The 25158-nt window shown below is 49.9% G+C and overlaps 1 protein-coding gene across 1 annotated transcript in view; it reads right to left on the minus strand.

Annotated features, from left to right (window-relative positions):
* TRAPPC11 (trafficking protein particle complex subunit 11) overlaps window positions 1–25158 on the minus strand; it is a 155308-nt gene that overhangs the window by 27040 nt on the left and 103110 nt on the right. Inside the window, exons 19-23 of the mRNA XM_075347156.1 lie at window positions 21996–22151; window positions 14231–14418; window positions 13999–14147; window positions 2086–2207; window positions 912–1031 (exon numbers count right to left, since the gene is read on the minus strand). Of these exons, the coding sequence (XP_075203271.1) occupies window positions 912–1031; window positions 2086–2207; window positions 13999–14147; window positions 14231–14418; window positions 21996–22151 (735 nt within the window). The remainder of the gene's footprint in view (window positions 1–911; window positions 1032–2085; window positions 2208–13998; window positions 14148–14230; window positions 14419–21995; window positions 22152–25158) is intronic.

The following is a 25158-nucleotide window of genomic DNA, read 5'->3' on the forward strand; positions in this document are numbered from 1 at the left end:
CTGCATACACTTGTAATATTATATTTATGCAAAATTTGTTGAAAGCATAGTTCATATTCAGTACTTCAGCATGGTGATCATATAATCCTATATGCATGACGATTCTAAATACCTCTACAGATTCCCAATAGAGAAGGCAGAGACATTATATTACTATCCTTGCCTTTCTGATTACAGTATGCAAAGTGCTCTGTGAGTGCTGTGCAAACATGTGACTAATTGCCAAAGGCAGGGCAACTGCAGCAGCATTAGAGCCCACATCGATGTATAAAGCTCATAGAGAAGGCTTTTCTCAAATACCTTTTGTAGTCAATTCTGCCTCTGAGCAGCGCTATTGCGGTCCGATCATCCCCATCACGTGACCCCAGGGCTCCATGACCTTTGAGATCCGGTAATGTCATGTCAACTTCCAGTTGGCCCGACATCAACGAGGCGGGTCCCAGTCTGAGTGACTGGGCTGTTGGCGGAGTTTCACCACTCGTCACAGCCCAGCATCACATCCGAGCGCTCCTTCGCTGCAGAGCACCGCAAGCAGGAGTGATGCTGGGCTGTGACGAGCAGTGAAACATTGCCCACAGCTCACTCATGGAGACTGGGGCCGCCTCGGTGATGTCGGGTCAACTGGAAGTTGACGGGACATCACCGGATCGCATAGGTCACAAAGCCCCAGTGGTCACGGGATCTGGATAAGCAGACCGCAATAGCGCCGCTCAGAGGCAGAATGTACTACACAAGGTATTAAGCCTTCTCTATGAGCTTTACATCAATGTGTGGCCACTAAACTGAGTAGTGGACCACCTCTTTAAGAAAGTAACAGTGAGGTTTCGTCTTTTTTGAAGAATGTCTGTGTGTTGAATTATTGTGCACACAGTGTAGAGAAGAGACATTTACTTTACATTACAGGAACTTACCCGGTGACATCTGCAGACAATCTCTTTGCCATCAACAGAGGCATCTATCAGGTATGACACATAAACCAGAAATACTCGTGATCCAATAGTGCTGCAGCGGATGTACAAGGGCAAATCCAGCTACATAATGAGAGCACAACACTTATTACCGTACATGGGAATTTATACAAAATACAGTAGTAGTTAAGTTACCAAGCTGGAATATTACATTGCGTTCAGTTCTATCAGTATAACGCAATATTGAGAGCTGTATATGTGTTGAATACAAAGCAGAAAATATATGATAGAAATTATAAATATTAAGACCACTGGAAACCGATATCAATTGATCATATAGAGCACAGTGCCTCCTAGTGGTGAAAGCAGAAACGTAGCACAATACGACATATGTTAGGCCCCTTTCACACTGCGTTCTTCCCCACGTTCAGTGGTTCTGTCGGGGCTGATGTTTGAACCCCTTCCCACTCCACAAAACAGGATTCAGGTGTATGCGCAGAGGGAGCCATTGACTAGACTGGTTCAGATGGAGTCATCACGTGCCCTGTGGTGTGTCATTTTTGGTCGTATACAAGTATTGGAGGCAGACACCCAGGTGTAGTATAGTCTGTTATACTTACCTGTTAATCTCCAATAGACATACACGGCACAAATGGTGCACTACAGAGCACATGGTGACTCTATCTGCATCATTACAGTCAATGGCCAGGGCGGTGCATACGCCTGAATCCTGTTTTGCTGGTGGGGTTCTGAAATAAGCCCTGATGAGACCACTGAATGTGGGGAAGAACACAGTGTGAAAGGGGCCCAAGTGATAACAGTCATATCCATGTGTGGTGTGTGCGGATTTTACCAGTACAGTCAGTAATATACATTATCTGGATCCAAGCTTTGTTGTATTAATACACATCAGAGCCAAGTTACAATAAAGCTGCACTATATATATATGTATTCTGTAGGGATTGATGATAGTTACTAAGCCTTTTATAAAAACATTGAACTGTACACAGTAACCATGTGCCCACAATCCCTGTATAAATACGTGTGCTGTATTGCATCAGTATATAGCAGAGACGGATCCATATTTGCCTTCCTGTTACAGAGCGGCATGTTCAGTAGACCATTATGTCCGCGGCACACAATGGCTCGGCACTCATTAGTAAGGTCAGGCCGCCACCTTTTCTCCGGGTTGCAGGTTTCCTATGGGGATGTCAGTGAGCAGAGCCGGACTTGAGTCATTGCACATTTCTGTTCCCTGGAGCGTGACCAGAGTCTTCTGGGTGAGATTGGCGTCCTGCCCTGTGAGAGACATTGTATTCCTGGGTTACTGCACAAAACAGACTGCGCTGAGGGGTCAGATAAGGTGACAGAGCGGCAGTAATGGAGCTGCATTGCCACGACTCAATCATTATTTAAAGGGAGTGTATCATCAGAAAATTAAAGCAGGTTTTTGTGTTTTGTGTTGTGTGTGTTTTTAAATAACATTTTTGCAGTTTGTTTGTTATTTTTAAAATCTTGCAATTTTTATACTTGTCTCTTGGGATTTGTTAGAGTCATACCTCTTGTTCCTTCAGGACGAGTTTTCAGCAGACCCCTCCTCATCAAAGGCAGGATTACAATGACAGGAAACACCTATATACCAATCTGATAATTCAGGATCCTCCAATCACACAATAGGCGATGTCACAACTCGCTCCTCCCATCACAATGACCTCTGCACATTAGACACTTTAAAGGGAAGGTGTCGCGGTTTTTTATTTTTGTATTAAAAATAGTGATTATGAAATCAAGTATTTCTAATACAAAATGAAAATCGCAGCTTATTTAGTTTTTATGTAATTCTTATTTTACTGGAGGCACTGGGGGCTGCCATGCTGGATTTGCCGTGTGTGTAACGACAGTAACTCCTTCCTTTATGGCAGCCCCTGTGCATAGACTCTGATAGTCGGGCTCCGACCCCATGAAGTACGTTACAGTGGGCGTCTGCTGTGACCTGGACGCGCCCCCTGGGCTGTCCAGAACACAACAGAGGGAGGAGACCAGCGCCATCATTGTGGAGCTCACAGCGTGTGCTGTTTGCTCCACTTTACCCCTGTCACCCGCCGGGATGTGTGAGTACGGGCCGCCTCCCCTCCCCTCCCCCGTTACCGTCTCCGATGACATCCCATCCCTCCGTTCTCCCCAGCCCCTGCCCTGCCTCAGCTACTGCCGCCGCCCCTCCCCCCCGCCGTTACCGTCTCCAAAGACACCCCCCTCCCTCCGTTCTCCCAAGTCCCCACTCTGCCCGCTGCCGCAGCTCCCCCAGCTCTGCCCGCCGCTGCTGTGTGTGTGTGTGTGTGTGTGTGTCACAAGGTCCCCATCAGGGGTAATTATGTGTGTGTGTCTGCACTTGCGATGCTGTGCAGTGAGCTTCCAGGACCTGCGAGAGGATCACATGGGAAGCATGTGATATCTCCGGATGTTGTGAGTGTGTGTGCGCGTGCGATTGTACAGGTATGTGCGATATCGTGAGTGTGTATGAGCGTATGCGATCGGATGTGTGAGTGTATGCGATCGGATGTGTGAGTGTAAGCGATCGGATGTGTGAAATGTCGGTCGGACGCAGGGGAGGATGGCATGCAGCACAGCTGCCTGGAGCGCCTACCGGAGGTCACAGGGAGGAATGATGTGAAAGGTGTGTGTGTGTGTGTGTGTGTGTGTGTGGCACAAGGTCCCCATCAGGGGTGATTGTGTGTGTGTGTGTGTGGCACAAGGTCCCCATCAGGTATGATTGTGTGTGTGTGGCACAAGGTCCCCATCAGGGGTGATTGTGTGTGTGTGTGTACGCGCGCACCACTGCATGTGAGTACCTGTGTGTGTACCGGTGATACTGTCTGCAGGGTTGTGTATCTAATCCAATCGTGTAATACTGTCTGCTGAGCTATGCATCTAATCCTATCCTGTGTGATACTGTCTGCTGAGCCGTGTATCTAATCCTATCGTGTAATACTGTCTGCTCAGCTGTGTATCTAATCCTATCCTGTGTGATGTCTGCAAAGCTGTGTATCTAATCCTCTGCTGTGTGATATGGTCTGCACGGCTGTGTGTCTAATCCTCTCCTGTCTGATACTGTCTGCTGAGCTGTGTATCTAATCCTGTCGTGTGATACTGTCTGCTGAGCTGTGTATCTAATCCTCTCCTGTCTGATACTGTCTGCTGAGCCGTGTATCTAATCCTCTCCTGTGTGATACTGTCTGTACAGCTGTGTATCTAATCCTATCCTGTGTGATACCGTCTGCTGAGCTGTGTAACTAATGCTATCCTGTCTGATACTGTCTGCTGAGCCGTGTATCTAATCCTCTCCTGTGTGATACTGTCTGTACAGCTGTGTAACTAATGCTATCCTGTGTGATACTGGCTGCTGAGCTGTGTATCTAATCCTCTCCTGTCTGATACTGTCTGCTGAGCGGTGTATCTAATCCTCTCCTGTCTGATACTGTCTTCTGAGCCGTGTATCTAATCCTCTCCTGTGTGATACTGTCAGCACAGCTGTGTATTTAATCCTATCCTGTGATACTGTCTGCTGAGCTGTGTATCTAATCCTATCCTGTGTGATACTGTCTGCTGAGACGTGTATCTAATCCTGTCCTGTGTGATACTGTCTGCTGAGCCCTGTATTTAATCCTGTCCTGTGTGATACTGTCTGCTGAGCCGTGTATCTAATCCTGTCCTGTGTGATGCTGTCTGCTGAGCGGTGTATCTAATCCTCTCCTGTCTGATACTGTCTTCTGAGCCGTGTATCTAATCCTCTCCTGTGTGATACTGTCAGCACAGCTGTGTATTTAATCCTATCCTGTGATACTGTCTGCTGAGCTGTGTATCTAATCCTATCCTGTGTGATACTGTCTGCTGAGACGTTTATCTAATCCTGTCCTGTGTGATACTGTCTGCTGAGCCATGTATCTAATCCTATCCTGTGTGATACTGTCTGCTGAGCTGTGTATCTAATCCTATCCTGTGTGATTCTGTCTGCAGAGCCGTGTATCTAATCCTATCCTGTGTGAAACTGTCTGCTGAGCAGTGTATCTAATCCTCTCCTGTCTGATACTGTCTGCTGAGCCATGTATCTAATCCTATCCTGTGTGATACTGTCTGCTGAGCCGTGTATCCAATCCTATCATGTCATACTGTCTGCTGAGCTGTGTATCTAATCATGTTCGGTGTGATACTGTCTTCTTAGCCGTGTATCTATTACTCCTGTGTGATACTATCTGCTGAGCCGTGTATCTAATCCTCTCCTGTGTGATACTGTCTGCACAGCTGTGTATCTAATCCTATCCTGTGATACTGTCTGCTGAGCCGTGTATCTAATCCTGTCCTGTGTGATGCTGTCTGCTGAGCCGTGTATCTAATCCTCTCCTGTGTGATACTGTCTGCTGAGCTGTGTATCTAATCCTATCCTTTGTGATTCTGTCTGCTAAGCCGTGTATCTAATCCTGTCCTGTGTGATACTGTCTGCTGAGCCCTGTATTTAATCCTGTCCTGTGTGATACTGTCTGCTGAGCCGTGTATCTAATCCTGTCCTGTGTGATGCTGTCTGCTGAGCCGTGTATCTAATCCTATCCTCTGATACTGTCTGCTGAGCTGTGTATCTAATCCTCTCCTGTGTGATACTGTCTGCACAGCTGTGTATCTAATCCTATCCTGTGTGATACTGTCTGCAGAGCCGTGTATCTAATCCTATCCTGTGTGATACTCCTGCTGTCCTTGGTGACACTTTAGACATTTCTGGTCACCAGGAAAATGGCTGTGCATTGTGTCCCTACCTGTCATTTTCTGTTATCTGTTCTAAACACTCAGATTGGGAGTGGGGAGGCGTGCCATCACACACAGGAGAGCAGACTCCGCCCACTTTACGGCAGGCTGTAATCTGAGCTTTTTATACAGTGGAAATTCAGTAGGAGTTCAGAAGCTGCTCCCCCTAGTGTTTAACAGTGGAAAATATCAAACTTTATTTTTTTTTTTTATATATTTTGCACAATTAAAAAAAAAAAAAAAAAAACAAAAAAACAAAACAAAACAAAAACATTTAAACAAAACATTTAAACATTACTTTACATTTTTTTCAGTTATTTTTTTTTTTTTTGACGATACCTTCCCTTTAACCCCTTCACGACCATGGACGGATCTTTCCGTCATGGATCGTGTCCCGGTAAGCCCCGCCCCCTGCCGCGGGCAGGCGGCGTGGATCGGCACACATATCAGCTGTTTTCAACAGCTGACATGTGTGCCTACATGTTCCGAGTGGAATCGCATTCCACCCGGAACATTAACCCCTTAGATCTCTCTACCAAAGTCTGGCAGCGAGATCTATATGCGCGCGGCCATGTTTTTTACTTACCGCCGCCCCCTCCGGACGTCACGTGAGTGATCACGTGACGTTCGGTGGTTGCCATCGCAGCACAGGGTCATGTGATGACGCCTGCTGCTACGAAGTTTCACTTTCGTTTTTCCTCGGCACGGAGCAGAGGAAAAAAGAAAGTGACTATTTCTGCTGTTTACAGCGGTATAGCTGTGATCAGCAGATAGCGATCAGCAATCGGATTGCTGATCGCTATAGCCCCCTAGGGGGACTAGTAAAATAAAATAAAAAAAGTAAAAAAAAAGTTTTAAAAAATAAAAAAAAACAAAACAAAAACCTAAAAAGTTCAAATCACCCCCCTTTCCCCCCATTGAAAATTAAAGGGTTAAAAAATAAATAAAATATACACATATTTGGTATCGCCGCGTTCAGAAATGCCCGATCAAAATATAAAATCAATTAATCTGATTGGAATTTTTTTGCCACTACGCCGTTTACCAAATGCCAAAATTACGTTTTTTTGGTCGCCGCAAGTTTTACGCAAAATGCAATAACAGGCGATCAAAACGTAGCATCTGCGCAAAAATGCTACCATTAGAAACATCAGCTCGAGACGCAAAAAATAAGCCGTCACTGAGCCATAGATCCCAAAAAATGAGAACTCTACGTGTTTCGGAAAATGGCGCAAAACGTACGCCACTTTTATTGGACAACCTTGTGAATTTTTATTAACCCCTTAGATACAAGTAAATCTATACATGTTTGGTGTCTACAAACTCGCACCGACCTCAGGCATCATACCCACACATCAGTTTTACCATATAGTGAACACCGTGAATAAAACATCCCAAAAACTATTGTGCCATCACACTTTTTTTGCAATTTTTCCACACTTGGAATTTTTTTGCTGCTTTCCAGTACACCATATGGTAAAACTTATGGTTTCATTTAAAAGTACAACTTGTCCCGCAAAAAACAAGCCCTCAAATGGCAAGATTGATGGAAAAATAAAAAAGTTACGGCTCTCGGAAGAAGGGGAGCAAAAAACAAAAACGGAAAGTGCCCCGGGGCTGAAGGGGTTAATACAACATACAGGGGTGGGCTCCAAACACTGTGGCTAATGTACATGTATTTCCTGAAGCAGCAGGACTCGAAAAACACCGAGTTACCATTGTGAAAACGGCAAGATTTCTATTTTAATATAGATTGTGATATGTAAAAAAAAAAATAAAAAAAAATAATTGCCATTTAAAAAAGAAAAAACAAAAAACCCCAAAACATATAACACAAAAACCTTGTTTTAAGAAGAAAGAGAATTTTGTTTACTTACCGTAAATTCTTTTTCTTATAGTTCCGTATTGGGAGACCCAGACATTGGTGTATAGCTTCTGCCTCCGGAGGACACACAAAGTACTACACTAAAAAGTGTAGCTCCTCCCTCTGAGCTTATACACCCCCTGGAGAACCAGATCTAGCCAGTTTAGTGCACAAGCTGAAGGAGAATAGCCACCCACAAGTAAAAACAGAGCAAGAACCGGAACAACCGGAGTCTCTGTCTACGACAACAGCCGGTGATAACACGCGGAACAAGAACTGCCAACAGGCAACAGGGAGGGAGCTGGGTCTCCCAATACGGAACTATAAGAAAAAGAATTTACGGTAAGTAAACAAAATTCTCTTTTTCTTTATCGTTCCTATGGGAGACCCAGACATTGGGACGTCTCAAAGCAGTCCATGGGTGGGAATAAACAGAAAAACTGAGAAGTAGGCGGAGCCTAACTTCACAAGTGGGCGACAGCCGCCTGAAGCATGCGTCTGCCCAAGCTCGCATCTGCCGAAGCATGAGCATGCACTTGGTAGTGCTTTGAAAAGGTATGCAGGCTAGTCCAAGTGGCAGCCTGACAGACTTGCTGAGCCATAGCCTGGTGCCTGAAAGCCCAAGAGGCACCGACAGCTCTGGTCGAGTGTGCCTTGATCCCCGGCAGGGGAGGCACCAGAGAACACAGATAGGCCTTCGAAATGATGGACCTGATCCAACGGGCTAAGGTCGGCTTAGAAGCAGAGAGGCCCTTACGCCGACCTGTGGTTAGCACAAAAAGAGAGGTGCACCGCCTAAGAGCAGCGGTGCGAGACACATAGATCCGGAGCGCCCGCACCAGATCCAGAGTATGCAACGCTTTTTCAAAGCGATGAACAGGAGCCGGACAAAAGGACGGTAGGGTAATGTCCTGGTTAAGGTGGAAAGGAGAGACCACCTTAGGAAGAAAGTCTGGAGTCGGACGGAGAACTACCTTGTCTTGATGAAAAACCAAAAAAGGTGACTCCGAAGAGAGCGCAGCCAAATCAGAGACTCTTCTGAGGGAAGTTATGGCCACTAGAAAGACCACTTTCTGTGAAAGACGAAACAAAGAAACCTCCCTAAGAGGCTCAAAGGGGGGTTTCTGCAAAACCGTGAGAACCAAATTGAGGTCCCAGGGATCCAAGGGTCGCCGGTAAGGCGGAATGATGTGAGACGCGCCTTGCAAGAAGGTGCGGATCTGAGCCAGCCGGGCGAGACGCCGCTGGAACAGCACTGACAGAGCTGAGAATTGTCCCTTGAGAGAGTTGAGGGACAGTCCCAGCTGCAGACCGGACTGTAGAAAGGAAAGAAGGGTCGGCAAGGAAAAAGGCCAAGGAGGATGGCCGGAAGAGCGACACCAGGACAGGAAAATCTTCCAAGTCCTGTGATAGATCTTGGCAGAGGAAGACTTACGGGCCCGAGTCATAGTGGAGATGACTTCAGGAGGAATACCAGAAGCCGTCAAGATCCAGGACTCAAGAGCCACGCCGTCAATCTGAGAGCCGCAGAATTCTGGCGGAAAAACGGACCTTGTGAGAGAAGGTCTGGACGGTCCGGAAGATGCCACGGCACCTCTACGGACAGAAGGAGCAGGTCTGGGTACCAAGCTCGCCTGGGCCAGTCCGGAGCAATGAGAATGACTCGACGGCCCTCCAGTCTGATCTTGCGCAGAACTCTGGGCAAGAGCGCTAGAGGGGGAAACACGTAGGACAGACGAAACTGGGACCAGTCTTGAACCAGAGCGTCCGCGGCGAATGCCTGAGGATCGTGGGAGCGAGCCACGTAAACCGGAACCTTGTTGTTGTGACGGGATGCCATTAGGTCCACGTCCGGAGTGCCCCACTTGCGGCAGATTGACTGAAACACTGCCGGATGCAGGGACCACTCGCCGCCGTCCACGGTTTGACGGCTGAGATAATCTGCCTCCCAGTTTTCCACGCCTGGGATGTGGACTGCGGATATGGTGGACTTGGAGTCCTCCGCCCATTGAAGGATGCGTTGGACCTCCAACATTGCCAGGCGGCTGCGTGTCCCGCCTTGGTGATTGATGTAGGCAACTGCTGTCGCGTTGTCTGACTGGACTCTGATGTGCTTGCCCGCCAACAGGTGGTGAAAGGCTAGGAGAGCTAGAAGCACAGCTCAGGTTTCCAGCACATTGATTGAAAGGGCTGACTCGGACGGAGTCCAAGTGCCCTGCGCTCGGTGGTGGAGATATACCGCTCCCCAGCTGGACAGACTGGCATCCGTGGTGAGAATCACCCAGGACGGGGTCAGGAAGGAGCGCCCCTGAGACAGAGAGAGGGGCCGAAGCCACCACTGAAGAGAGCTCCTGGTCTGTTGCGACAGAGCCACTAACCTGTGCAAGGAGGAAGGCCGCTTGTCCCAACAGCGGAGAATGTCCAGCTGCAGTGAACGCAGATGGAACTGGGCAAAGGGAACAGCCTCCATTGACGCCACCATCTGACCCAGCACCTGCATCAGGTGCCTGATGGAATAACGGCGGGGCCTCAGCAGAGCGCGGACCGCCAGTTGGAGGGACTGCTGTTTGACTGAGGGCAACTTCACAAGTGCCGGCAGAGTCTCGAACTGCATCCCTAGGTACGCGAGACTCTGGGTCGGAGTCAGAGTGGATTTGGGCAGATTGACAATCCACCCGAATTGGGCTAGAGTGGCAAGAGTGAGCGAGACACTCCGCTGACAGTCTGCGCTGGATGAAGCCTTGACTAGAAGGTCGTCCAGGTAAGGAATCACTGACAACCCCTGTAGGTGCAGAACCGCAACCACTGCTGCCATGACCTTGGTGAATACTCGAGGGGCCGTGGCTAACCCGAAGGGGAGAGCCACAAATTGGAAATGTTCCTCTCCGATTGCAAAACGTAGCCAACGCTGGTGAGAAACTGCAATTGGCACATGCAGATAGGCATCTCTGATGTCGATGGATGCCAGGAAATCTCCTTGGGTCATTGAGGCAATAACTGATCGCAGAGACTCCATGCGAAAATGCCGCACCTGAACATGCTTGTTGAGAAGCTTGAGATCCAGGATGGGCCGGAAGGAACCGTCCTTTTTGGGGACTAGGAAGAAATTTGAGTAGAAACGTCTGAACTGTTCCCGGGCGGGAACCGGTACAATTACTCCGTTGGCCTGCAGGGATGCCACGGCCTGAGAGAAGGCGGCGGCCTTGGAGCAGGGGGAAGTTGACAGAAAAAATCTGTTTGGCGGTCTGGAAGAGAATTCTATCCTGTAGCCGTGGGAGATGATATCCCGCACCCACTGATCGGAGACGTGTTGAATCCACACGTCGCCAAAGTGGGAGAGCCTGCCACCGACTAAGGACGTTGCTGGCGCAAACAGATAGTCAAGAGGAGGCTGCCTTAATGGCAGCAGCACTTGCAGTCTTCTGTGGACGCGCTTTTGTGCGCCAGCTGGATTTTTGGTCCTTGGCAATGTTAGTGGACGAGGCCGAGGGCTTATAGGACGACCAGTTGGAGGAACGAAAGGAACGAAACCTTGACTGATTCCTACCCTGGACAGGTTTCCTGGTTTTGGTTTGTGGCATGGAAGTACTCTTCCCGCCAGTAGCTTCCTTAATAATTTCGCTTCCTTAATTTCATCCAGGTGTTCACCGAACAGCCAGGACCCAGCAAAAGGGAGCCCCGCAAGGTACTTCTTAGAAGAAGAATCTGCCTTCCACTCTCGAACCCACAAGGTCCTGCGGATGGTGAGGGAATAAGCCGAAGCCACCGCAGTGCGGTGAGAAGCCTCCAGCATGGCAGACATGGCATAGGATGAAAAAGCCGAAGCTTGGGAAGTTAAGGCAACCATCTCAGGCATAGATTCCTTAGTGAGGGAATGCATCTCCTCCAGAGAAGCAGAGATGGCTTTGAGAGCCCACACTGCTGCAAAAGTCGGGGAGAACGAGGCCCCTGCCGCCTCAAATACAGATTTGGCCAGAAGGTCAACCTGGCGGTCTGTGGAATCCTTAAGCGAGGTGCCATCAGCCACTGATACAACGGTCCGGGCTGAGAGTCTAGACACCGGGGGGTCTACCTTTGGTGAATGAGCCCACTCCTTGACCACCTCAGGTGGAAAGGGAAAACGGTCATCAGAACCACGCTTTGGGAAGCGTTTGTCAGGGCAGGCCCTGGGCTTGGTCACAGCGGCCTGAAAACTGGAGTGGTTAAAGAACACACTCTTCGTCCTCTTAGGCGAGGTAAACTGGTGCTTTTCTGCCAGAGAGGGTTGTTCCTCTGATACTGGCGGATTGAGATCCAGTACAGAATTAATGGACGCAATCAAATCACTAACATCCGAGTCACTGTCGGACAGACCAATGGGGCACATGGAGGTAGTCTCCGAGCCCCCAGTAAAAGGCATCCTCCTCATCCTGCGAGTCAGCTTCTGAAACCGAGCCGCGGGACGAAGGAGAGGGAGCCCTGCGTCTCTTATTAGAAGGACGGGGCCTGGGACCAGATGATGAATCCTCTGGAAGCTCCGGTCCTGAGAGAGACCTAGCAGCAGAGGCACCCTGCGACGGGGGCTGATGCATGCTCAGCAGTCCTGGACAGATGTCCCATGGAGTCAGCAAAAGACTGGGAGATAGACCTGGTTAAGGATTCTACCCAAGCCAGGGGGTCAGCCACAGGAGCCGGAGCAGCCTGAGAGACCACTGGGGGTGCGATTTCAGGCTGAGGCATCGTCAGGTTAGAGCAGGCATCACAATGTGGATAGGTGCTCGGTTCCGGCAGCAGGAGCTTACATGCAGTGCATACTGAAAACAGCTTTGGAGCCTTGCTCCTCGTGTGAGACATGCTGCTGGAGTGAGGGCTCTGCCAGAATGACCCCCAGAGAGTATATACAGAAGGTCCACAACCAGAGGTTGTGGCTTACCAGACCGCTTGTTGTGTGCCCTCCAGATCCCGAAGTCCGGACTCCCAAGCACCTCAGCAGGGATGTTGCAGACCAGTGGTGATCGCAGGGAAAAACGCTGAGAAAATGGCCACCGGAGTGAAGAGAGGGGGCGGGACTCACTCTGAGAGCGGGATCTGGAGGGCCAAAGAGATTCACAGGGGAGGAGACATGTACTCAGTGAGGAGTGTCTCTCCCCTTTGTAGAACGGCCGCTGGGCGGAGCCTCGCTGTCCCTCTGCATGAATGACATCCGAGGGCAGTGAAACCGAAAGTAGGCCTCCGGCGAAGCCGGGGCCTAAATTTGAGCGGTGCGGCCGGTGCGCAGGCACCATCGGCGCGGTTCTCAGGCGACAGCCAGAGAACCCGCCGGAAATGTCATAAAAATCACTCAGCACACTCTCCCACAACAATAAAGTACAAGGGACCCCCATATATAAACGTCTCAGGTACTTAGCTTGCTGAGACGCAGGGTAGCCAGTCCCTGGGGATGAGTGCTCTGGTCCAGCAGAATCCTGAAGGGCTGCGGATGGAGACCGGTCTCATGCCAAGCATGGAGAACCGTGCTGGCTCCCACTTCAAGCCAGAGCCCCGGAGTGATGGTGAAGGAGCACGGCATGTAAGGCTCCAGCCTTGTAAATCAACCTTAACAGCACCGCCGACACAGTGGGGTGAGAAGGGACATGCCGGGGGTCCAGGCTTGGACCCGCTTTTCTTCAAACTCTTTCCAAAAAATGAAAAATCAGATGAGAATGCATGTGTGGATGTGACCTCCTGAACACAAAGCGATAAACTGGCTAGATCTGGTTCTCCAGGGGGTGTATAAGCTCAGAGGGAGGAGCTACACTTTTGAGTGTAGTACTTTGTGTGTCCTCCGGAGGCAGAAGCTATACACCAATGTCTGGGTCTCCCATAGGAACGATAAAGAAAGGTCATTTTCTGACGATAGCTTCCCATCAAAATAGGTGCTACCATTAATAAAAAGGGTGAGCATTAGCACGTGCTGGTTGTAATACATGCAACCAGATATAAACCTCAGGGAAAGATCATACTTAACCCAGTTTACACACTGCAAATATGTTTTGGTTTTTTTTTTGGTTTGTTTTTGGGGTTTTTATTTTTTTTAAACCCAAACCAGGATTAGATCAAGAAACAGGTTCAAGCACTTTGTTGGTTTTGTTTATGAATAAAAAAAATAAAATAAAATACACAAAAACGTGAATCTACACTGTACAAACATGGCTTTAGCTCAAAAGAGCACATAAAAAAAAAATCCCTGTACATAGAAACAACAAAGACTGATTGTGGAGTGTACAGGTTAGTATTCCACTTGTAGTACTTTTTTCATTGCTTTTTCTGTATATTATCTTTTATGATAAAGACATGGGGAAGTTTCTGACGTATGTGATTGGATTCCTGCAAACAGCATTGAGACGTATGGAACAAACGCAACAAATCCGCTGAGTGTGAACAGAACTATTAAAAAAAATTTAAGCTGAATACCTGGCTTAAGTCCCGCCGTGAGCTTCACGTCTCTGATGAGCGTGTCCTCCTGAGACTGTATAGTAATCATCAAGCAGTACATCTCATTGTTTAGCGCTGGCGGCTCGTGGCGCAGTTGCACTGAAACCTTAGGTACTCTGGAAATAATCCTGAAAAGCAAAAATATACCAATCTTCATTCCTTACTAGAAAGTCCGATCAATACAGGATATTCTACATCACTTCTCTCTTACATGGTGCTGGCCTGGATTATGATGCCATCCCAGTGCACTTCAGCATCAGGTAGCTTTGGTCTCCGTTTAAAGGAGCGAGAGGCCTGGACGGCCTCCTGAGCGGAGGCTGCATCTCCCCCGCCTCCCCTCCATTTCAGAATGACACAGCGGCCGGACTCACTGCCCAGGACTAGATCTACTGAGGTTATCTGAAAAGTGGAAAAGATATTCATTCCCTTAACAGGTCTCATTTTGAAATGTATTTTATTTTTTTACTTCTGGAGGCAATTGTATCGGACTACAGGGGGTAAATACAAGTCACAATTGTCACATTTATTATTGATAAATCACATAAAAACCAATAAAATAAACTTGTGTTTGTGGGCGTAATGTGAAAAAATGTGGAAAAGTTCAAGGGGTATGAATATTTTTTCAAGGCACTGGCGATTGCAGACCAGACTTCAGAAGTGTTTTTGTTATACATTTTGAAATGGGTTGTACCTAGTATACAAGTTATCCCCATCAGTACGATAGGGGATAACTAGTGATGGGCAGGCACCGCCATGCTCGGGTGCAGAGTATTTGTAATGAGCAGTCGAATGGGCTTGACTTGTGTACCAAGTATAATGGAGGCCTATGGGGAACTAAAGCATTTTTCCACATTTTCTGGAGAAGAAGGGAATTTTGTTACTTACCGTAAATTCCTTTTCTTCTAGCTCTTATTGGGAGACCCAGACGATTGGGGTATAGCTACTGCCCTCTGGAGGCCACACAAAGCACTACATTAAAAGTGCAAGGCCCCTCCCCCTCTGGCTATACCCCCCCGTGGTATCACGGGTTCTCCAGTTTTAGTGCCAAAGCAAGAAGGAGGAAGCCAATAACTGGTTTAAACAAATTAACTCCGAATAACATCGGAGAACTGACAAACCGTTCAACATGAACAACATGTGTACCCGCAAACAACAAAAAACATCCCGAAGGACAACAGGGCGGGTGCTGGGTCTCCCAATAAGAGCTAGAAGAAAAGGAATTTACGGTAAGTAACAAAATTCCCTTCTTCTTCAGCGCTCTATTGGGAGACCCAGACGATTGGGACGTCCAAAAGCTGTCCCTGGGTGGGTAAATAAATACCTCATGTTAGAGCTGCAAAACAGCCCTCCCCTACGGGGGTGTCACTGCCGCCTGCAGGACTCTTCTACCTAAGCTGGCATCCGCCGAAGCATAGGTATGCACCTGATAATGCTTGGTGAAAGTGTGCAGACTGGACCAGGTAGCTGCCTGGCACACCTGTTGAGCCGAAGCCTGGTGACGTAATGCCCAGGACGCACCCACGGCTCTGGTTGAGTGGGCTTTTAGCCCTGAAGGAACCGGAAGCCCCGCAGAACGGTAGGCCTCTAGAATTGGTTCTTTGATCCATCGAGCCAGGGTGGCTTTAGAAGCCTGCAACCCCTTGCGCGGACCAGCGACAAGGACGAAAAGTGCATCGGCACGGCGTATGGGCGCCGTGCGGGAAATGTAGATTCTGAGTGCTCTCACCAGATCTAGCAAACGTAAGGCCTTTTCATACCGGTGAACCGGATGAGGGCAAAAAGAAGGCAAGGAAATATCCTGATTAAGATGAAAAGAGGATACGACCTTAGGGAGAAACTCCGGAATGGGGCGCAGCACAACCTTGTCCTGGTGGAACACCAGGAAGGGAGCCTTAGATGACAGAGCTGCCAGCTCAGACACTCGCCGAAGCGATGTGATTGCAACAAGAAACGCCACTTTCTGCGACAGCCGAGAAAAGGAAACTTCCTTCAGAGGCTCGAAGGGCGGTTTCTGGAGAGCAACTAGTACCCTGTTCAGATCCCATGGATCTAACGGTCGCTTGTACGGGGGCACAATATGACAGACCCCCTGCAGGAACGTGCGCACCTTAGGAAGACGTGCTAGACGCTTCTGAAAAAACACGGATAGTGCCGAAACTTGCCCTTTAAGGGAGCTGAGCGACAAGCCCTTTTCTAACCCCGATTGCAGGAAGGAAAGAAACTTGGGCAATGCAAATGGCCAGGGAGACACTCCCTGAGCAGAGCACCAGGACAAGAAAATCTTCCACGTTCTGTGGTAGATCTTAGCCGAATTCGACTTTCTAGCTTGTCTCATTGTGGCAATGACTCCCTGAGATAATCCAGCAGATGCTAGGATCCAGGACTCAATGGCCACACAGTCAGGTTCAGGGCCGCAGAATTCTGATGGAAAAACGGCCCTTGGGACAGTAAGTCTGGTCGGTCTGGCAGTGACCACGGTCGACCGATCGTGAGATGCCACAGATCCGGATACCACGACCTCCTCGGCCAGTCTGGAGCGACGAGTATGACGCGGCTGCACTCGGATCTGATCTTGCGTAGCACTCTGGGCAAGAGCGCCAGAGGCGGAAACACGTATGGGAGCTGAAACTGCGACCAATCTTGAACCAAGGCGTCTGCCGCCAGAGCTCTTTGATCGCGCGACCTCGCCATGAATGCCGGGACCTTGTTGTTGTGCCGGGATGCCATTAGGTCGACGTCCGGCACTCCCCAGCGGCGACAGATTTCCTGAAACACGTCCGGGTGAAGGGACCATTCCCCTGCGTCCATGCCCTGGCGACTGAGGAAGTCTGCTTCCCAGTTTTCTACGCCTGGGATGTGAACCGCGGATATGGTGGATGCTCTGTCCTCCACCCACATTAGAATGCGCCGGACTTCTTGGAAGGCTTGCCGACTGCGCGTCCCTCCTTGGTGGTTGATGTATGCCACCGCTGTGGAGTTGTCCGATTGGATTCGGATCTGCTTTCCTTCCAGCCACTGTTGGAAGGCCAGTAGAGCAAGATACACTGCTCTGATCTCCAGAACATTGATCTGAAGGGTGGACTCCTGCGGAGTCCACGTCCCCTGAGCCCTGTGGTGGAGAAATACTGCTCCCCACCCTGACAGACTCGCATCTGTCGTGACTACTGCCCAGGATGGAGGCAGGAAGGATCTTCCCTGAGACAATGAAGTGGGAAGGAGCCACCATTGTAGAGAGTCTTTGGCCGTCTGGGAAAGCGAGACTTTCCTGTCCAGGGACGTTGACTTCCCGTCCCATTGGCGGAGAATGTCCCATTGAAGTGGGCGCAGATGAAACTGCGCAAAGGGAACTGCTTCCATGGCTGCCACCATCTTCCCTAGGAAATGCATGAGGCGCCGCAAGGGATGCAACTGGCCCTGCAGGAGAGATTGCACCCCTGTCTGTAGTGACCGCTGCTTGTCCAGCGGAAGCTTCACTATCGCTGCTAGAGTATGAAACTCCATGCCAAGATACGTTAGTGACTGAGTCGGTGATAGGATCGACTTTGGAAAGTTGATGATCCATCCGAAAGACTGTAGAGTCTCCAGCGTAGCATTCAGGCTGAGTTGGCATGCCTCCTGAGAGGGAGCTTTGACCAATAAGTCGTCTAGGTAAGGAATCACCGAGTGTCCCTGAGAGTGCAAGACTGCTACCACCGCCGCCATGATCTTGGTGAAGACCCGTGGGGCTGTCGCCAGACCAAATGGAAGAGCTACGAACTGAAAATGGTCGTCTCCTATCACAAATCGTAGAAAACGTTGATGTTCTGCAGCAATTGGCACGTGGAGATAAGCATCTTTGATGTCTATTGAGGCAAGGAAGTCTCCTCTGGACATTGAGGCAATGACAGAGCGGAGGGTTTCCATCCGGAACCTCCTGGCGTGCACATGTTTGTTGAGCCGTTTTAGGTCCAGAACAGGACGGAACGAGCCGTCCTTTTTTGGAACCACAAAGAGATTGGAGTAAAACCCTTGCCCTTGTTCCTGAGGAGGGACTGGGATAACCACTCCTTCCGCTTTTAGGGAATCCACCGCCTGCAGCAGAGCATCTGCTCGGTCTGGACGTGGGGAGGTTCTGAAGAACCGAGCTGGAGGACGAGAATTGAACTCGATTCTGTACCCGCGAGACAAAATGTCCGTCACCCACCGGTCTTTGACCTGTGACATCCAAATGCCGGAAAAGCGGGAGAGCCTGCCCCCGACCGGCGATGCGGAGGGGGGGGGCTGGAAGTCATGAGGTAGTCGCTTTGGAAGCGGTACCTCCATTTGCTTTCTTGGGGCGTGCGTGAGTCCGCCACGAATCTGAGTTTCTTTGCGTCCTCTGAGTCCCTTTGGACGAGGTAAATGGTGTCTTGCCCGAACCTCGAAAGGACTGAAACCTCTGCTGCCACTTTTTCTGCTGAGGTTTGGGTGTTCTGGGTTGTGGTAAAGAGGAGTCTTTACCCTTGGACTGCTTAATGATGTCAGCCAATGGCTCGCCAAACAGTCTCTCTCTAGACAAAGGCAAACTGGTTAAACATTTTTTGGAACCAGCATCTGCTTTCCAGTCCTTTAACCACAAGGCTCTGCGCAAAACTACCGAATTGGCGGACGCCATTGAGGTGCGACTGGTAGATTCTAGGACCGCATTGATAGCGTAAGACGCAAACGCCGACATCTGCGTGGTAAGGTGCGCCACTTGCGGCACTGCTGGATGCACGATAGCATCCACTTTTGCTAAGCCAGCTGAAATAGCCTGGAGTGCCCATACGGCTGCGAATGCCGGAGCAAACGACGCGCCGATAGCTTCATAGACAGATTTTAACCAAAGGTCCATCTGTCTGTCATTGGCATCTTTAAGTGAAGCGCCATCCTCCACTGCAACTATGGATCTAGCTGCAAGTTTGGAAATCGGGGGGTCTACCTTTGGACACTGTGTCCAGCGCTTGACCACCTCAGGGGGGAAAGGGAAACGCGTATCTTTAGATCGTTTAGAGAAACGCCTTTCTGGGTGAGCGTCGTGCTTCTGGATTGATTCTCTGAAGTCAGAGTGATCTAACAAAGCACTCAATTTACGCTTAGGATAAAGGAAACGAAACTTTTCCTGCTCCGCAGCCGCCTCTTCTGCTGAAGGGGCTGGGGGAGAAATATCCAACAGCCTATTTATGGCTGAGATAAGGTCGTCTACCATGGCATCCCCATCCGGGGTATCCAGGTTGAGAGGGGTTCCAGGAGTGGATTCCTGATCACTCTCATCAGACACATCACAGGGAGACTGATTGCGCTGAGACCCTGAGCAGTGTGAAGACGTCGAGGGTCTTTCCCAGCGAGCTCGCTTAGGGTGGCTGGGGCCATCATCTGAGTCATAATCCTCGGCCTGTGAAGCCGGGGACCCCCCTGTGGGCTGGATACATTCCAAGTAAGGGGGACCTGAGGACAGAGGCCTCGCCGTGCCCAGAGACTGAGCCCCATGCATAGATTGCAAGGTCTCAAGGATTTTTGCCATAGATACAGACATATTATCTGCAAAAACTGCAAAGTCCGTCCCTGTCACCGGGGCAGAACTTACAAGCGTCTCAGCCTGGGTCGCTACCTCTCCTGACTCCGGCTGGCGAAGCAGCACCGGGTCGGAGCATTGCACACAATGGGGGTCATCAGAGCCTGCTGGTAGATTAGCCCCACATGCAGCACACGCAGTATACACAGCCCTTTTTGCCTTGGCTGCCTTGCGTTTTGAGGATGACATGTTGCTGCTTCCACAGAGCGATCTGGGATATGCAGCCAGAAGCGCACCTCACAGTGCAAGAAATACAATATCTATATATATATGTACCCAGTACACTGACACACAGTGAGGCACTAGAGGGACCAGCACAGAAAAATCGCTTACCGCCCGCTTAAAAAGCGGGTGTGTGGTCCCAGATAGCCCCTAGTCCAGGTCTCCCAGAGCCTTGCGTCCTTCCTCCAGCCAGGCATGCATGTAATGGCTGCCGGCGTCTCAGAGAGGAAGGGGGGCGGGCCCTGGGCGTTCCTGGCCAAGAGCGGGAAGCCTGCTTCCCTCTGTGCATAGTGTGAGGGCTGGAGCATGTAAATCAGGCTCCAGCCCTCGTCGCTGCTTGCGAACAGCGTCTCTCCCCTACCCTGAATGACAGGGTGGGGGCGGGAACGAAACGGAGCAGCCGGCGTCCTAGGCCCAAAAAGCCTGGGACTAAAGTTATAACCGCCGCCGCCGTAAAAGCGCGGACGGCGGATCCCCGGCGCACCACAAGTCACAGCAGCGCCGCCCGGTCCAGAGGGGGTCGGCGCTGCGTTCCCAAACAAACAATCCCCCAGTAATCTGTAGGGACACCAACTCCACGTTGCGGTCCCCGGCGCACTACAACACCCAGCCAGCCCGGAGTGTGTCTGTGCCTGCCGGGGACACAGAGTACCTGTAAGATGCAGGGCCCTGTCCCTGATCGTACTCCTGCTCCGAATCCATCAGGTTCTAATGGGTCTGTGGATGGAGCCCGGCATCAGAGCTGAGAGGCCGGCAGGATCCCACTTCCACAGAGCCCTACAAGGGGATGTGGAAGGAAAACAGCATGTCAGGCTCCAGCCCTGTACCAGCAATAGGTACCTCAACCTTACAACACCATCCAGGGGTGAGAAGGGAGCATGCTGGGGACACTATATGTGTCCTCTTTTCTTCCATCCGAAATAGTCAGCAGCTACTGCTGACTAAAATCTGTGGAGCTATGCATGGAATGTCTGACCTCCTTCGCACACAAAGCTAAAACTGGAGAACCCGTGATACCACGGGGGGGTATAGCCAGAGGGGGAGGGGCCTTGCACTTTTAATGTAGTGCTTTGTGTGGCCTCCAGAGGGCAGTAGCTATACCCCAATCGTCTGGGTCTCCCAATAGAGCGCTGAAGAAATTCTCATTCTCCATCATTATACTCTGTACACGACTTAAGCCCATCTGAGCATCCAACTGTTCATTACGAGCACCCGAGCATGGCAGTGCTCGCTCATCTCTAGGGAGAATGTATCGATCGCTGAGAGTCTGACCACTGGGACCCCCACCAATCCCAAGAAGACCCCTGACTGAATGGATTAGAGGTCGAGTATTCGTGACGCTACTCCACTCATTCTCTGAGATACTACCAAAATAGCAGAACACTGTACTCTATAGCCAATAGAAAATACATGGAGCCAAGTGTGACTACTCGACCTCCACTTCATTCAGATGGAGCTCTGCAGAGTCCCATCCTCAGCAATGTTGATGGTGTCAGCGTTAGAACACCAAGTGATCAATAATTTATCCCTTACCTATCAAAAGAGCATAGCATATACTAGGTGCTGCCTCTGTATGCCTGTTTTTACACATTGACACACATACATTAGTCTGTGTATATAAGTTTTATGCAAAAATGTTGGATACTAGTGGTCTTTTATAGAATTACTAAATATACAACAATTTTGTGGTGTCAACCATAGCAGAAATATGCTCCTGTCTACAGGGGTCATTCATCAAGATTTGCTTTAAATTTACCAGTCTTAATCCAGAGGGCGCTCGCCTAATGAAGTTGGCACAGCTCTTAGATGTCGGAATCAGAAATGTGCTCCGGCCATTGGTCATGTGTACATTTCTCACATGTAATAATAGTGAAGTTGTTGGGGCACTTTCTGCCAAGCTTTATGTAGCTAAGCTCCACCAACTTTTCAAAAAGTTGACAATCAGCAGAATTCACTAAATTTAGTTACTATTATATGCTGTAAAAATCAATCAATTTATTTTTATAGAAAACTAAATAATTACATACACACATATATATATATATATATATATATACACATATACACACACACACACACACACACACACACACACACACACACACACACACACACACATACATACATATACACATTTTTATTTTTTTGTTAAACACAACAAAACTCTTTGGCTCTCACTCACCTCAATCTTCTTACCAACATCTTCAGTTTTAGCAACAAACTTGAATGTGAACTTTCTGGTCTTTCCAGGCACCAGACACATGGTTCCCTGTGCGGACTGCTCCAATATATCACTGGATTTGTACTGTTCTTCCACTACACAGTGCTGATTATATTCCTTGTCAAGAAAACAACATAAATATAGCATGCAAATAATAGCAGTCTTATATGCTCACCTACTATATACGGTAAATGGATTACCAGTAAGTACCGTATTTTTCGGACTATAAGACGCACCGGACTATAAGACGCACCCTTGTTTTAGAGGAGGAAAAAAATAAAAAAAAAAAAAAAAAGAGAATTTTGTTTACTTACCGTAAATTCTTTTTCTTATAGTTCCGTATTGGGAGACGCAGACCATGGGTGTTTAGCTTCTGCCTCCGGAGGACACACAAAGTACTACACTTAAAAGTGTAGCTCCTCCCTCTGAGCTTATACACCCCCTGGTGAGCCAGTCCCAGCCAGTTTAGTGCAAAAGCTGAAGGAGAATAGCCACCCACAAGTAGAACAGAGCAAGAGCCGGAACAACCGGAGACTCTGTCTTGACAACAGCCGGTGATAACACACGGAACAAGAAAATTGCCAACGGGCAACAGGGAGGGAGCTGGGTCTCCCAATACGGAACTATAAGAAAAAGAATTTACGGTAAGTAAACAAAATTCTCTTTTTCTTTATCGTTCCTTTGGGAGACCCAGACCATGGGACGTTCCAAAGCAGTCCCTGGGTGGGAAATAAACAGAAAAACTAAGAAGTAGGCAGAACCTAACTTCACAAGTGGGCGACAGCCGCCTGAAGGATGCGTCTGCCCAAGCTCGCATCTGCCGAAGCATGAGCATGCACTTGGTAGTGCTTCGAGAAGGTATGCAGGCTAGTCCAAGTGGCAGCCTGACAGACTTGTTGAGCCGTAGCCTGGTGCCTAAAAGCCCAAGAGGCACCGACAGCTCTGGTCGAGTGTGCTTTGATCCCCGGCGGGGGAGGCACCTGAGAACACAGATAGGCGTCCGAAATGGTCGATCTAATCCAGCGGGCCAAGGTCGGCTTAGAAGCAGGGAGACCCTTGCGCCGTCCTGTGGTCAGCACAAAAAGAGAGGTGCACCGCCTAAGCGCAGCGGTGCGAGACACATAAATCCGGAGAGCAAGCACCAGATCTAGAGTATGCAGCGCTTTTTCAAAGCGATGAACAGGGGCTGGACAGAAGGAAGGTAAGGAAATGTCCTGGTTAAGGTGGAAGGGCGAGACCACCTTAGGAAGAAAGTCCGGAGTCGGACGTAGAACCACCTTGTCCTGGTGAAAAACTAAAAAAGGTGACTCCGAGGAGAGCGCAGCCAAATCAGAGACTCTCCTGAGAGAAGTTATGGCAACTAGAAAAACCACTTTCTGAGAAAGACGATACAAAGAAACCTCCCTAAGAGGCTCAAAAGGGGGTTTCTGCAATACCGTGAGGACCAAGTTAAGGTCCCAGGGATCCAAGGGCCGCCGATAAGGCGGAATGATGTGAGACGCGCCTTGCATGAAGGTGCGGACCTGACCTAGCCGAGCGAGACGCCGCTGGAACAGTACTGACAGAGCTGAGACTTGTCCCTTGAGAGAGTTGAGGGACAGTCCTAGCTGCAGACCGGACTGTAGAAAAGACAGAAGGGTCGGCAAAGAGAATGGCCAAGGAGGATGGCCGGAAGAGCGACACCAGGACAGGAAAATTTTCCAAGTCCTGTGTTAGATCTTGGCGGAGGAAGACTTACGGGCCCGAGTCATAGTGGAGATGACCTCAGGAGGAATACCAGAAGTCGTCAAAATCCAGGACTCAAGAGCCACGCCGTCAATTTGAGGGCCGCTGAATTCGGGCGGAAAAACGGACCTTGCGAGAGTAGGTCTGGACGGTCCGGAAGATGCCACGGCATCTCTACGAACAGTTGGAGCAGGTCCGGATACCAAGCTCGCCTAGGCCAGTCCGGTGCAATGAGGATGACTCGATGGCCCTCCATTCTGATCTTGCGCAGGACTCTGGGCAAGAGAGCTAGAGGGGGAAACACGTAGGACAGACGAAACTGGGACCAGTCTTGAACCAGAGCGTCCGCGGCGAATGCCTGAGGATCGTGGGAGCGAGCCACATAAACAGGAACCTTGTTGTTGTGACGGGATGCCATTAGGTCCACGTCCGGAGTGCCCCATTTGCGGCAGATTGACTGAAACACTGCCGGGTGCAGGGACCACTCGCCACCGTCCACGCATTGACGGCTGAGATAATCTGCCTCCCAGTTTTCCACGCCTGGGATGTGGACTGCGGATATGGTGGACTTGGAGTCCTCCGCCCATTGAAGGATGCGTTGTACCGCCATCATTGCCAGGCGGCTGCGTATCCCGCCTTGGTGATTGATGTAGGCAACCGCTGTTGCGTTGTCTGACTGGACTCGAATGTGCCTGCCCGCCAACAGGTGGTGAAAAGCTAGGAGAGCTAGAAACACGGCTCTGGTTTCCAGCACATGGATTGAAAGGGCTGACTCGGCCGGAGTCCAAGTGCCCTGTGCTCTGTGGTGGAGATATACCGCTCCCCAGCCGGATAGACTGGCATCCGTGGTGAGAATCACCCAGGACGGGCCAGGAAGGAGCGCCCTTGTGACAGGGAAAGGGGCCGAAGCCACCACTGAAGAGAGCTCCTGGTCCGTGGCGACAGAGCCACTAACCTCTGTAAGGAGGAAGGCCGCTTGTCCCAACAGCGGAGAATGTCCAGCTGCAGAGGGCGCAGATGGAACTGGGCAAAGGGAACAGCCTCCATGGACGCCACCATTTGACCCAGCACCTGCATCAGACGCCTGAGGGTATAACGGCGGGGCCTCAGCAGAGAGCGCACCGCCAGCTGGAGAGACTGCTGTTTGATTAAGGGCAACTTCACAAGTGCCGGCAAAATCTCGAACTGCATCCCTAGGTACGTGAGACTCTGGGTCGGAGTCAGAGTGGATTTGGGAAGATTGACAAGCCACCCGAATTGGGCTAGAGTGGCGAGAGTGAGCGAGACACTCCGCTGACAGTCTGCGCTGGATGGAGCCTTGACCAGAAAGGTAAGGAAGCACTGCCAACCCCTGGAGGTGCAGGACCGCAATCACTGCCGCCATGACCTTGGTGAATAC

The sequence above is a fragment of the Anomaloglossus baeobatrachus genome, chromosome 1, assembly GCF_048569485.1.
Source record: "Anomaloglossus baeobatrachus isolate aAnoBae1 chromosome 1, aAnoBae1.hap1, whole genome shotgun sequence".
Classification (NCBI taxonomy): domain Eukaryota; kingdom Metazoa; phylum Chordata; class Amphibia; order Anura; family Aromobatidae; genus Anomaloglossus; species Anomaloglossus baeobatrachus.